Source organism: Osmerus eperlanus, chromosome 12, assembly GCF_963692335.1.
Source record: "Osmerus eperlanus chromosome 12, fOsmEpe2.1, whole genome shotgun sequence".
Taxonomy (NCBI): domain Eukaryota; kingdom Metazoa; phylum Chordata; class Actinopteri; order Osmeriformes; family Osmeridae; genus Osmerus; species Osmerus eperlanus.
The window spans coordinates 990264-1004137 of record NC_085029.1 but is presented as its reverse complement, the minus strand read 5'-3'; the positions used below and the strand labels follow the sequence as shown (position 1 = coordinate 1004137).

Genomic DNA, 13874 nt, shown 5'->3' with positions numbered 1-13874 from the left:
AACAAGAGGGTTTATTACTGAACACGCCAGGGACACAGAAAGGTAGTGATGGTCTGCTCGGTACTGCGGTGTCGATACTGTCCCGACACATTCAACACTCACTGCATCGTAAACAACGTTTCAAGACGGGTTTTAAACACACTTCCGGTCACATGTCAACGTGTTTCGAAACGTTTTGTGACGTGATCTTGAACGAAACCTGTCTCGTACTTGCCAAAAGACTCTGACGTGTCGGGGTATAAAATGAGGCGACAAAGCCAAGGTTTTGAATGCGTGAGACCTTGGTTGAGAGATTTTAGAGAGTTTGAGACAGTTAGAGACAGTTAGAGAACGTCAGAAACAGTTAGAGAACGTTAGAGAAAGTTAGTTACTTGTGTGCCATTAGCGAAATCCTGTTTGTTTATTTGTCTGTTTGTGTGCTGTTGTGTGTATATAAAAAAAATATATGTAACAACTTTATACTGAGTTTATTGGCTCATACAGCTCGAAAATCATACTTGTGCTTAATAGTATTGTTAGATGAAAGCCGTCGCTCCCGAATTCGATACCACGCCATCTGTATTGCAGGACGGCAATAATTCCATTCAACCACAAGGATCCTTAAGACTTCAATGTGGAATTAGCTATAAGACTGTTAGTTTTGGTATACTCGTAGCTGCCAGCAGATGTCGCTGTTGAGTAAAGGTTTTGAGCGTTTCAAAGGCCCCGACTCTAATGTTTCAATTGTATTGGTGTTTCGAAAAGCCTCGATTTGCCCTTCACTACAGAAAGGGTACTCACACGACACAGGTAGTAGTAATGACAAGACCAAGACTGGACACAAAACAGAAACCTAAATACACAGAACCAAACGACACACAGGTGGACACAATGAAGCTAACGACACAGGTGAAGACAATGACAGGGAAACACTAGGGCAGGGCAAAACCAAAAACAACACGGGGGCACGGCTGTGGCCGTGACACCAAGAGGATCAACATCAAGGCAATCCCTCAACTGCGATGGCATCTCTTCTGCAAACATGAAAGTGACAAGCTCCCTCCAACACTTGGAGCTCTGAAGCAGCACATCTTGAGAGTCCATGTCCAAACAAGAGTATGGGCACAGGCAGCCATTGCTCTGCAGGATCCACAGCTGGATCCTCTGCAAAACGGATATTTCAAACACTCGGATGGCATGCTCAAACCAGTGACCACAGAGGTGCTCCCAGCCCCAAAGGCCATCCTTGAGTTGGTTCAATGCAAATGTAAATGTTACTGCTCTTCTGGGAGGTGCTCCTGCAGAGCTAAGGACTTAGCCTGTACTGACATGTGTCAGTGCAGCAGCCAGTGCCAGAACGATGACGATTCCCAAGCCGTGATGTATGAAAGCTAGGGGTGTAACGATACACTCAGCTCACGATTCGATACGTATCCCGATACTGGCGTCACGATACGATACGTATATGTTGAACCCCCCAGAAAGAAAAAATAATAATTCTAAATCAACTTCAAGAATGTTCAAATATTTTTATTTGAACTTCTGTATGTTAAGTAATAATGTTTGTGTACATCAGTGGTTCTCAAACCTTTTACACCCGTACCACCTCAGAAAATATTTGACTCCAAGTACCACCATTATGACCGACGCTACAGTAGTAAGCCTACCCTCAGGGACGTGCACAGGTACAGGCTAGTGTTGCCCGGGCAACAGCCTGTTTGCCCTGATTGGCTGATCTGCCCCTCTGGAGAAAGAGGCTAAATAAACTTCTTCTTTTTTGTGGCTGCATCAATACGATAAGCCCATCATCAGTAAAAAGTTAAAATGTGTTAATTTATTTTGCCACCATAACGTCATTGTTTGTATTCGCACGCCGGTGGACTGCGAGTGAAGGAGAGGAAAACCCTTACACTTTCACGTGACTTTTTGAAGTAATGGAGATAATGACAAATGCCCTGTGAATAGTTACAAAAATATAGAGATCCACTCGTGTCTCAAATAATGTGCAGCATCAGCTTGTAACGTTTGCATCACGTTGCGCTACCTTGCCTAATTTTGACGTATAATCATGCTACTTTACATGAATCAAAGCTAAGTTAACATCGTGCAAACATTGTGGATGTTTGCATGCGCCACTACCCGGGAACAGTAAGTTCCTAGCGCGTGCAAATATTATAGGGAAGGCAAAACTTATTTAAAATCACATTTCAATGATATCATGGTTAAAGTATTTAAATATTTCTGAGATTCCTCCGCGTACCACTAGAAGGGGTCACGTGTATCACAGTTTGAGAACCACTGTTCTATATCAGTTACTCAAGGGAGTAACTCATTTTGCCCTGCTAGACCCTGCTAGGCCCCGTTCAAGCTGTGAATCAGGGTCGCCAGGTCTGTGTGACAAAACCAGCCCAATGGCCAATAAAACCAGCCCAAAAACCAGCCCAATATCAGAACTCAAAATATGCCCCTGCCAAACCATATACACTGCTTTAAAAGTCCAACAGCATTGCTATCATTGCCAAATGTATTGTAATATCTACAAAGTAACACCAAATGTTTAGTATGCCAGCATTAAAAGAAGTTTTCAGGAGGTTTTCTCAGGAGACTGAGAGCATTAGGCACACACGCACAGTGCTGATCTGGAGTCAGTTTGGTAGGATTTGGGTATAAATAAATTATTTCATTTAAAATATGTATTTTTATTTAAAGATATTCATGTAATTTGCATGCAAAATAGGTCTGCCCGAACCAGCGGACAAAAAATTCAACCCGCGGCAACACCTCAAAAGTAGCCCAATTCCGCGGGAAAACTGGGACCTGGCAACACTGCTGTGAATGCTCAATGCTGTGTGTACGTGAGACGCAGGTGCAAGATGTGGCGCGAAGGTAGCTCAACCAATAGGATAAAACAAATGTCATATCGAAAAATATCGTCATGACGCCACAATACATATTGTTAAATTTTTGTACCGCAATGTATTGTACCACGATATATTGTTACACCCCTAATGAAAGCGATGATGATGATGTATAGAAACTGTCTAATTAAAAAGGTTGCTTAATCATATTGTGGTCTAAATGTGCATGTCGATAGTTCTAGAACATCCACGTTTTACATTAGCTAATTTTAAACTCTTCAATAAAAGGAATTCCGACTTATCTGACCAACTGCTTGTGATGTGTAATTTTTTTACCCATATTGTGGATGTATTTCAATGGGATGATAAAATGATGATTTTGAGGAACATGGAATATTAAATGCGAACAACTTTTCATTACAATGATATTGCAAGAAAACAACCACACTGGGTCTTTTTTGACCCACTTATTCATCTATGGGTTAATGTGGTAAAGTTGTAGCTTTGTAACTAGCACATTGGATTCCTTGACCCTGAAAATGTGGGTTTAGCTGTTAAAATCTGAAGGAAGCCTGTATGTCTGTATACAAGGATGTCTGTATACAATAACCTTTCCAAAAATTTATTGTTTAGCAAATCCCCCCCAAATATATACAGTGAACCTGACTATTAGTTTAGCTCGACACGGAGCAGGCTAGTTCCGAAGCAGAGAAGTATAAGTTACCTTGGTTACGTAGCTAGAACTAGACTAGAATAAGCCACCTTAATGGAACGGAACTCTCGCTGAAGTAAGCAAGACTTCCTTAATCGACGTTGATGGAACAACCCCCAGGACAGGCCTTGTAATATTGTGAGGATTTCTCAGTGCTGTCAACACTCTTGTATCTGGGAGTCACCTCCTAGTGTATTTATTTACGTAGGGTGAATTTGGGCAATCTAGGACATGTTGTGCATGCATTTTCTCATCGGAGCTTCCTGATAGACTTGTGCCCTGCCCCTTTCTGTGACACCACACCAATTCACCTTATCCATTTATTCTAGAAATCTTTTCACGCAACACCGGCCCAATTGGTTGCAGTCATAGACTTATACATTTACATTTATTCATTTAGCAGACGCTTTTATCCAAAGCGACTTCCAAGAGAGAGCTTTACAAAGTGCATAGGTCACTGATCATAACAACGAGATAGCCACAAAACATTGCGAGTAGCCAAAACATGAAGCACACATTGTGAACAACCAAAATAAGTGCCAAAGGGAAGAACCATAAGAGCATGTAGTTAAACAAGTTACAATTAAACAACATGAACTGCTATAAGTGCAAGTGTACCTGTGGAAAAAAGCAAGCAACAATAATAAAAACAATATATCACAGCGAGTACAACAATTTAAGTCAGTTACCACTAACCACAAGAGCAACAAGTCTCTTATAGACTTATATACAGGTTGCAGTAGCCTACGGAACAATTTGAAGATGGCTGACAACTGCCACTTAAATTGCACAAAATGAGTGATTTAATAACACCCAACCTTATTGGGTGAAGTTTCCTTTTTAGCAGCAGGGAGATGTGTAGGGCTTTCTTCACAGTCCTTCGTGAAACTGGGGTGAGGATATAGTTTTGGGTTTTCTGGTTGTTTGGTTTCTTTTACACTCCCTTACAGTAGGAGACGGCGATGCACCTCATAAACGTTCAATCGTGCAATCTGACACAAACTCAACAGAAGAAGATTTTCGCCATACCGGAAGCTGAAGATTTCAACATGGCGTTGGACGGAATGGACCATGTAAGTCATTTTCTGTTGTTAATTCTAAATTCTTATAGTTAAACAATTTGTTTAAATAGTAAACACATTAATAATGAACAAAAAACAAGTATTTCGTTAAATTGGTGTTCGTAACATGTTTGGTTTTTGTGTCTAGTGTGAGGATAGTGAACATGACAATGGATCCTGACGGTTTGCTGTCTCATTGTAGCTTGACTAAGCTAAGCAGCTAGCACTAGCTAGTTCTAGTACTGTAAGCGTTCTAGCTACAGTAGCTATAAAATTGTTGTGTTACTGGATGGTTGTCACTAACTTTCATTGACATGCATGATTGTGGATTATTGTGATCTTCATAGTCGTTGGGTGAATTGGTAGCCTAAATGATAAAGCCAAACTATCTCTAGACTAAGTTACGGACGAAAAACAAGTTTGAGAGAAATGCGGGTTTAACAGTCATTCCCGGTGAAACCATGGCTTTGTATAAATGTAACTACTATAAAGTACAGATATTAACTACTGTAGCTATGTAACAAGAAAAAAAAACAGTTCTGTTTTAAAAGGTTTTGAGTTTTTTTCCGTCGAAAGACTCAGATGGGTAACGTCTCTTAAGCTACTTTTGTCTTCCGTTCATTCATTTAAGCGACAAAACACTTTTTAATTAATGATAAAATACTTTTACCATGTACAACTTATTTTAAAATGTCCATGTAGTATAAAGACAACTCAAACGTTGTCGATTTTTATTGCGCTCGTAATTCCAAGACGCTATCCTATTAAACGACAGGGAAAATTCAGTCTGTTTTAGCTATGCTACTAGTTGTAGTGTTTTCTGTGTGCTTTCTGTTACATTTTCTTAAACGAGAAGCCTGTATTTGTCTAGTCTTAAATATGCCTTAGGATACAGGTACAAAATCTCTTTCTGACCAAGGGTCTCCACGCCAATATTACTGCAGTGAGGGTTATCAACTTATCTACGAATTACCCATTTCTAAGTAAACACAGGTAAAAACATTTTAAAAAGTAATCATAAGGTGGAAGATAGATCTCTAAGACACCCAAAGAACACCTACATGAATGACTGGGTTGTTAAAATGTCTGCCTGTGTCACCTCTGGGGTACCGTCGGTACCATCTATGGTAGAAATTTCTCTCACAGATAAGTGTAACCTTATTTTGACCTTTTGGTGACAACTGATATAATACTGATAGGGTACAGAACTTGATGTTTTTCCTAAATATAATTTGTCAATGGAAACTCTATTTTATATAGTGTTTTTGGGTCTTTCAACATCACACACCCACCTCCAGGTGACCCAACCAGGCTGATCCAATCCCAGATCAAGTGTCCAGTTGGATACTTAGGACTATGTGGGATTCACAGAGCTGTTCATCAAATCAAAATGTATTTGTATAGCCCCTTTTACAAGCAATGTCACAGAGGGCATACACCCATAGAACTGCCCCTCAACCAACCTAAACCCTCAAGGAACTCCCAGAAAAACTCCCAGAAAATCTCTCAGAAAAACTCACAAGAGGTGAGAAAAAATGGAAGAAACCTTGGGAGGGGCAGTTCAGTGAGGGATCCCTTCCAGAGACGGTTGGTGAAAAAGAGCAGAACACAGGCTTAACATAGTCATACAGCAGGGAAGTGTCAATGGGTGTTGAAACATCAAAATCCAGTGTTCAGCTTGGATCAGTTGGTAAATGTCAGTATTGCAGAGGAAGCCACAGGGCTGGGGACTGTGACCAGTGCAGCATCACAGGCCGGGGGGTGAGGAAAGGGACCGGAACTCGCTGTCGTCCGTCATGGAGACTGGTTTCCGGTTGGCGATTAGATCCAGCTTTGGCAGACTGTCACAGATGGACGTCCACTGGCGACCAGGTCCAGCATTGACCGACCCACGACCAGGCAGAAGCTGTCAGCTCACACCCCCCACACCACAAGGGATGTGTGGAGGGGGGACAGAGAGGAGAGCAGGAATTAGAGAATACCAGGAGCAGCTAACAGTTACAGTAATATTAGAGTGAAATCCCGACCGGTCAAGTGTTCATTAAAAGAACAACCAAATGAGTCCACATTAAACTGTGTGGACCTGATTTGTATTGGCAGATGGAGATGGAGGACAATAAAGGTGGTTCTGGTCTCAGGCAGTATTATCTTTCCAAAATTGAGGAGTTGCAGGTGAGTTAACAAACAGGCTTTTCCAAAACACATTTTTGGTGTGCAAAATAACCGTTGAGATGAGAAAAACTTCCCTCACGTGTCTCCATTCTCTAGTTGACCGTGAATGACAAGAGCCAGAATCTGAGACGTCTGCAGGCCCAGCGGAATGAGCTTAATGCAAAAGGTGTGCATTATATTATACTCCATTGTTTAGATTAGTTTTGAAGTGAAATTAGAAAAAACATAATAGCTACCATTGCTTATTTAAGGTTAAAAGATCCCATAAGTATTTGATGGGACTATGTATAACAAACCAATCAGTCTTGTGTAATATGTTTCCAGTGCGTCTGCTTCGTGAGGAGTTGCAGCTGCTACAGGAACAAGGATCCTATGTGGGAGAGGTAGTGAGGGCAATGGACAAGAAGAAAGTGTTGGTCAAAGTGAGCAGTTTTTTGTGGCTACTTATTGTGCAAATAATTTTTTCATTGTGCACAATTCAACAGTCTGACTACAGTTTTGTCCGTTTTAGGTGCATCCAGAGGGAAAGTTTGTTGTTGATGTGGATAAGAACATTGACATCAATGATGTAAGTATGTATTTGTATAGCATTTTTTGGAAAGTATTCAGACCTCTTCATATGTCTTCTTGGGAAAACCTGCTAGATTTAGGTAGTTCTTCAATTATTACTTGAAATTGTCAAGCTGTATAAAATAATGTGGAGAATCTGTTAATGTTTTTTTTGCTTTGTCATTTTTATGTTGGTAAGAAGAAACTATACAGTTTGACAAAATCTAACAATTTCATGTTTTGTTTTTTTATCACACAAGGTTACCCCAAATTGCCGTGTGGCTCTACGCAATGACAGCTACACCCTTCACAAGATCCTGCCAAATAAAGTTGACCCTCTGGTGTCACTCATGATGGTAGAAAAGGTGCCTGACTCCACCTACGAGATGATCGGTGGCCTTGACAAGCAAATCAAAGAGATCAAGGAAGTGATAGAACTGCCAGTCAAGCACCCAGAGCTCTTTGAGGCACTGGGTATTGCACAGCCAAAGGTGGGTAACTGGGCCAGGCAATGAGTTCCAAGCTTAGCATTTTGTGTGTTATGCTTTGTTGGTTCCACAAAAAAGTTAAATTGGCATAATTTGGTCTACTACAATAATGGATGTTTTGGGAAATATAACACTTTTTGTTAATGTAAGAACCTTTACCTTGTTACCTTTTATGGCCCGAAAATTACTTCACTGGGCATAAGGACTTATGTTGAATACTTGATTCCGTAGACTGAAATCAGAGCTCGACAGTAAGCTTTTTAGACACTTGTCCTTCAGAAACCCCCCCACCACCATAGAGTTAAGCCCTACAGTTTTTTTTAATTATATACAGGTTTTCTGACATTTTGAAAGTATTAGAATCATTTAAATAATAACATGGCAAAAATGGCCCAGATTAAAACAGAAGGTGTGGACCTGAAAGGTGAATGATTTATACTTATCTGTGTGTTTGTATGTCCAGGGTGTGCTGTTGTACGGGCCTCCTGGCACAGGGAAGACTCTGCTGGCCAGAGCTGTGGCTCACCACACTGACTGCACCTTCATCAGGGTGTCTGGCTCTGAGCTGGTGCAGAAGTTCATTGGCGAGGGTGAGTCACAAATCCACAATCATGACAGGCAACCTGCATTGTTATTGTGATTGAAGGCATCTCATACTTCACGTAAGCATCTTTGATACCAATAGACTAGATGCATATTGTATGCCATCACTCCTTCTTGCCAGGTGCCCGCATGGTAAGGGAGCTGTTTGTGATGGCCCGGGAGCACGCACCCTCCATAATTTTCATGGACGAAATTGACTCGATTGGCTCCTCGCGTTTGGAGGGTGGCTCTGGGGGTGACAGTGAGGTACAGAGGACTATGCTGGAGCTTCTGAACCAGCTGGATGGCTTTGAGGCCACTAAGAACATTAAGGTGCGTACCCACATGGAGCCTGTCCTTCCATGTAAGGAGGAATGTGAGTGAACATGGAGCAGTGTATGGGGGATGGTGCAACAGAAATTGACATATTATTTGAAACACCTTGTTATAAAGGCAAAATAACACATCATGGCTTACTATGAACAGGGTTGCGGCGGGGTCTTAAAAATTCTTAAGTCCAAAATTCAGAACTTTAAATTTAAGGCCTTAAAACGTCTTAAAAACTGCCAGATTTTCATCCGAGGTCTTCAATTTAATTTAGTTAGGTCTAAAAAAAGGTTTTACCCTCGTTCATTTCCAGAAACGCTGGCCGCAGAAAGTTATTACAAAGTAGCAGCAAAGTATTCTGTCGTAGCCTACAAAGCGGAGCTCTAGAGCAGGGGTCTCAAACTCATTTTAGTTAAGGGGCCACATACTGCCCACTTTTATCTCAAGTGGGTCAGACCAGTAAACTCATAGCATAATAACGCGTATAACGACAATATTTCTCGATGTTTAAATCATTGGTGAAGGTTTTTTTTTATTTATTTATTTTAAGGTCTTTCTACAATAAACTAGAAACATAAAGACCAAAAACTCATACATCAGCCCACTGGTTATCTGCCTGGGCTGTCCTCTGCTGATTCCCTTGCTTTGTGACGTGTTTGACGTCAAACGCGAGCACTGCTGCCCAAAAATGCCAAGATTCAGCCCTGAAGAATTGACACGGAAACACTTATCAACCAAATTACAGCAATAGACAGGACCAGGGAGTTTTCAGGCGATATTTAAGAGGATGGATCAATACACACACAATCTGTCAACATTCAATCAACCTTTGGCGTCAAACTGCTGTGGAACATCTTCGGTCATTGTGACATAAGAACAGGAAGGTTAGCGGAATTCCACAGATTTTCAGTCTGAATAACCGCAGAAAATGTGAAAAAAATAGATCCCCTAGATGGGACCGTTTGGTTGCACAGAAACAAGCGCAGGGCTCCCACTCACACATCGTTTAGGTCAATTGTGTTTTTCATGAATTTACTTTTTTTTCTCTCCATATTATAGGCTATATATTATTAGTAACTTATGATGGTCGTACCATTTGATTTTGTTGTGTTTATCCGCCACACCTTGAAGACCGGTCCGTAAAAATATGTCTTACATGAAGCCTGTCTGGTAAAAAGGTGGGGACCGCTGATGTAGGCCTTAAATTTCAATATTTATGGTCTTAAAATGTCTTTAAAAAAGGTCTTAAATTTGACTTATTGAAACCTGCAGAAACCCTGTATGAATGAAAGGATTCTAGACAAGCTGGGTCAGACCTTGCAAGGGTAGCAGACACGGCCCTGATTTATATTGTAAGCGCATATTTGATATTGGACGTGTTATTTGAATGAAGTTTGTGTTGTCAGTGTTTTATTTGCTATTATAGAGTGACACTTGGATAGTGAAATGCTTAAGATGAGACTCTGATCAACAACGTTGCAATGATTAAAGAAATAGCTAAATAAGATACAAATACTATAACATTTCAAGGTAACTAAATCAAGTAAAATTATAAATGCATATAAAGGAAAATAATGTAATAGTGTAAATTAATGATGTGCATAGGGACTTGAATAACAACAAAGGGCAGAGACGTACATCACATTAAATAATTATCATAGAAAGCACTGCTAGCGTAACAAGAAAAAAAGTAATTGTTGATGGCAAGCAGTACACCTGAGGTAAATCAAGACTGCTTAACAATGACATCACAGTGCACATAGCTAGTTAAGCTGTAGCATTTTGGACATAAACCTGCCTGCTAGTAAACGTCTCAATGCTAAGTTAACTAGTGGGGAATATGTAGAAAAAGCAGAACTTAATAGTTTATTACTGATTTCCGTTGACCTCCCTTATTTTTGATATATGTAGTTGAATCGTTTGTAACTATTGTGATTGCTTATTTTATTTTTTTTTCCAAAGTAATACAATTATTAATGAATGAACGTAACATCTGTAATGTTTGTAATTATCACTTAATTGTCCCTTAGGTCATTATGGCCACCAACCGCATTGATATTCTGGACTCCGCTCTTCTGAGACCTGGACGCATTGACAGGAAGATTGAGTTCCCCCCTCCTAATGAGGAGGTTGGTACAGTCCAGACTCTTTTTACTGCATTGTAATGCAGTATCTAATAAAATCAGTATCTAATAATATTCAGTTCTAGAATCATGGCAGGTATAATGATTTTCATGACTCCATGTAATTTCTCTGTCCCCCTCCTAGGCCCGACTGGACATCCTGAAGATCCACTCACGTAAAATGAATTTGACTCGAGGTATCAACCTGAGGAAGATCGCTGAGCTCATGCCAGGAGCCTCTGGGGCTGAAGTTAAGGTACGATGCTGGAAAACTCTTAGTATTGTACGATACAGGGGATGAAACCAAGAAGGATAAAAAACAACACACAATCTCCTGTCTAACTGTGTTGGTGTGTTTCTTAGGGTGTGTGCACAGAGTCTGGGATGTATGCCCTCAGAGAGAGGAGAGTGCATGTCACCCAAGAGGATTTTGAGATGGCTGTTGCGAAGGTTTGTCTCTTGTTCATTATATTTTAACAGGCTGGGATGAATTTTCTAAACTGGTGTAGTGATCTTCTAAAACACATTGTTGACTCTGGTGATGTAGAGGGTGAACTGTGCAGAGGACTGGTCTAAATGAACACCACAGGAACTACTGGCTATTTTTTATTATAATACAATGCCTAAATAGGCGCTCTCTTCTTTCTCATTGGTGCATCAGTAGCCAACTTGCTTGTTAATATAGGAATATGTCTGGGATGTCTGGTTATGTGCAAATGTTATAATTTTTTATCTCACACATTCCATACTTGAGTCATTATTCCTGTTGCATTATTACTGCCCATTTTCATTGTGAGCCTGTTAAGTATGATCTGGTGTACCGGCTAATAACTACACTCATGTTGTATGTGCTGCAGGTGATGCAGAAGGACAGTGAGAAGAACATGTCTATCAAGAAACTGTGGAAGTAAATACTTTTGGTCAATTTCAGCTCAGTGCTCATGACCTATGTCGCCAAGTCTCTCAAACCTGTATATTTTTCTTCTTTTGATTTATGTACGTTAACCTAGATTCATTCTACAATAAATGTATGTACTGAGAATCAGTGACCTTGCATTCCATTTTATTTTTGTTTTAAGATAAAGTTGAGCCTACATAGCAATTTATTCAGTAACAATTGTATTGGGGCACCCTATGAACCCCAGAGAGCAGGTTTGTCATATCTGGTTCACACTTCACAGAGGCCTGGAGGGTTATTGAGAAATCACACACACATTGTGGTGGTACATATTGATATGGAATAATTACACCTAAGCAAAAAAGGTGTGCAATTTAAGATGAATGGCATGCATCTTGAAGTAGCACACATCAGCCATAAAATTATGACCACCGGCCTAATATTGTGTAGGTCCCCCTTTTACCGCCAAAACATCCCTGACCCATAGAGGCTGGACTCCACTAGACCTCTGAAGGGGTGCTGTGGTATCTGGCACCAAGACGTGAGCAGCAGATCTTTTATGTCATGTACAGGCATGCTAACTTAGGTGAAGCTCACCTTTTTGAAACCAAAATGGGTAACCTACGTGATTCGTGCAGATACGATGAGAAAAAAAAGGGGGGGGGGGCGTGGCCGTGTCCAACACAGCATTTTACCCGTGCGTCGCAACTTTACATTGGCTCTGGAACCAATCGTCACTTCTAATGCCTAAACCTCACAGCCAATCAGAGGCTGAGTGGGCAGAGGTTTACAGACCCATCTTACATCATCTAATAGAAACAATTTTAATAAAAAATGATGTCTATTGGATGTGTGTTAGCTTTACAGTAAGTGATGCTTTTGACTTATAGAAAATAAATTAGTTCAACACAGGTAATCCCGTTTGTTTAATTGTTTTTTATAATGTATGCTATACAAAAAATGTCTTTATGGTTAAAAGAACATGACATTGTTTACAAGAGCACAGATTCTACATTGATCTATCCTCTTAATTTTGCTCTCAAAGTGCACCTAATTGTTGTTTAACTTTAAAATGTAATACATTTTCCTAGATGCATATTGTGTGCCTTCAAAACCTTAAACTTGTGTTCCTCAAAACATTTCTGATAAATGTTTGCTTTATAGCAGGGTGCCTTATCCTAGCCTGGCTCTGCCCTCCTACGTACTTTTCAATTTTCATTTAGCTTCTGTACTAGGTCTGGGCTTTCGGTATATTAGTCAGTTTTTGCCAGAAACATTTTTGGCGGTCCAATCAGCGAACAGAGGGAGTGGCTGTTAACGATGACGTTAATGTTGCGCCCTAATTTGGGTGGCTCCGGGCAGATCCAATAGTTTTAAACTTCAACAGAGTACCCGCCTTAAAGGAAGTTAATGCTTGTCAATAGAGCAATCCCAGACTCTCTGTACAAATAAAATGTACGAGAGTCTGGTTAGGACCAGGCTAGCCTTATCCTACTTCCATAAGGAAATACTGTTTCCATGAAAGGGTGTACATTGTCTGCAACAAAGCTTAGGTAGGTGGTACGTGTCAAAGTAACATCCCCATGAATGGCAGGACCCAAGGTTTCCCATCAGAACATTGCTCAAAGCATCGCTCTGCCAGCTTGCTTTCTTCTCTAAAGGTGTTCTGACACCTTTATATCAGAACCAGCATTAACCTTTTCCTCAATTTGAGCTACAGTAGCTCTTCTGTTGATAGGCACTGACCACAGCAAATTGGGTTGATTTACAAAAAAAGAATCAACCCTGCTCTTAACATACCATGTGTGCAGTCGATAGCACTGATTACATTTGGGAAACCGTTTTAATGTCGGCCTCGTTAACCGCAGTGAAAGGGAATCTAATGTACCTTGGGGACAGGCGGATCATGTCATCACACACCTCGGGCATCACATGACCGAGGGTGGATTGTCTTTCCCTCACCTGTCTGCCAGTTCCTGCTGAAAAGTCCTAGTTGCAGAGAACTTTTACAGTTGATGTGCTTGAGTTTTGCTTGACTTTAACTTGGGAATATTGGATAAAAGCGTCTGCTAAATGCATAAATGTAAATGCATTCCAACACAGGGCCCAGCTCACTCAGTACAGA

General features: G+C 40.6%; 1 protein-coding gene across 1 annotated transcript; it reads left to right on the top strand.

Moving 5' to 3' along the window:
- The first annotated feature begins 4482 nt into the window (after window positions 1–4482).
- psmc5 (proteasome 26S subunit, ATPase 5) lies at window positions 4483–11893 on the top strand. Its single transcript, XM_062475143.1, has 12 exons — window positions 4483–4622; window positions 6711–6782; window positions 6879–6948; window positions 7107–7204; window positions 7294–7350; window positions 7592–7822; window positions 8283–8409; window positions 8544–8734; window positions 10759–10857; window positions 10997–11107; window positions 11215–11301; window positions 11709–11893. Exons 1-12 carry the CDS (start codon window positions 4512–4514, stop codon window positions 11760–11762), a joined length of 1308 nt encoding a protein of 435 aa, XP_062331127.1. The 5' UTR covers window positions 4483–4511; the 3' UTR covers window positions 11763–11893.
- Window positions 11894–13874: the final 1981 nt, after the last annotated feature.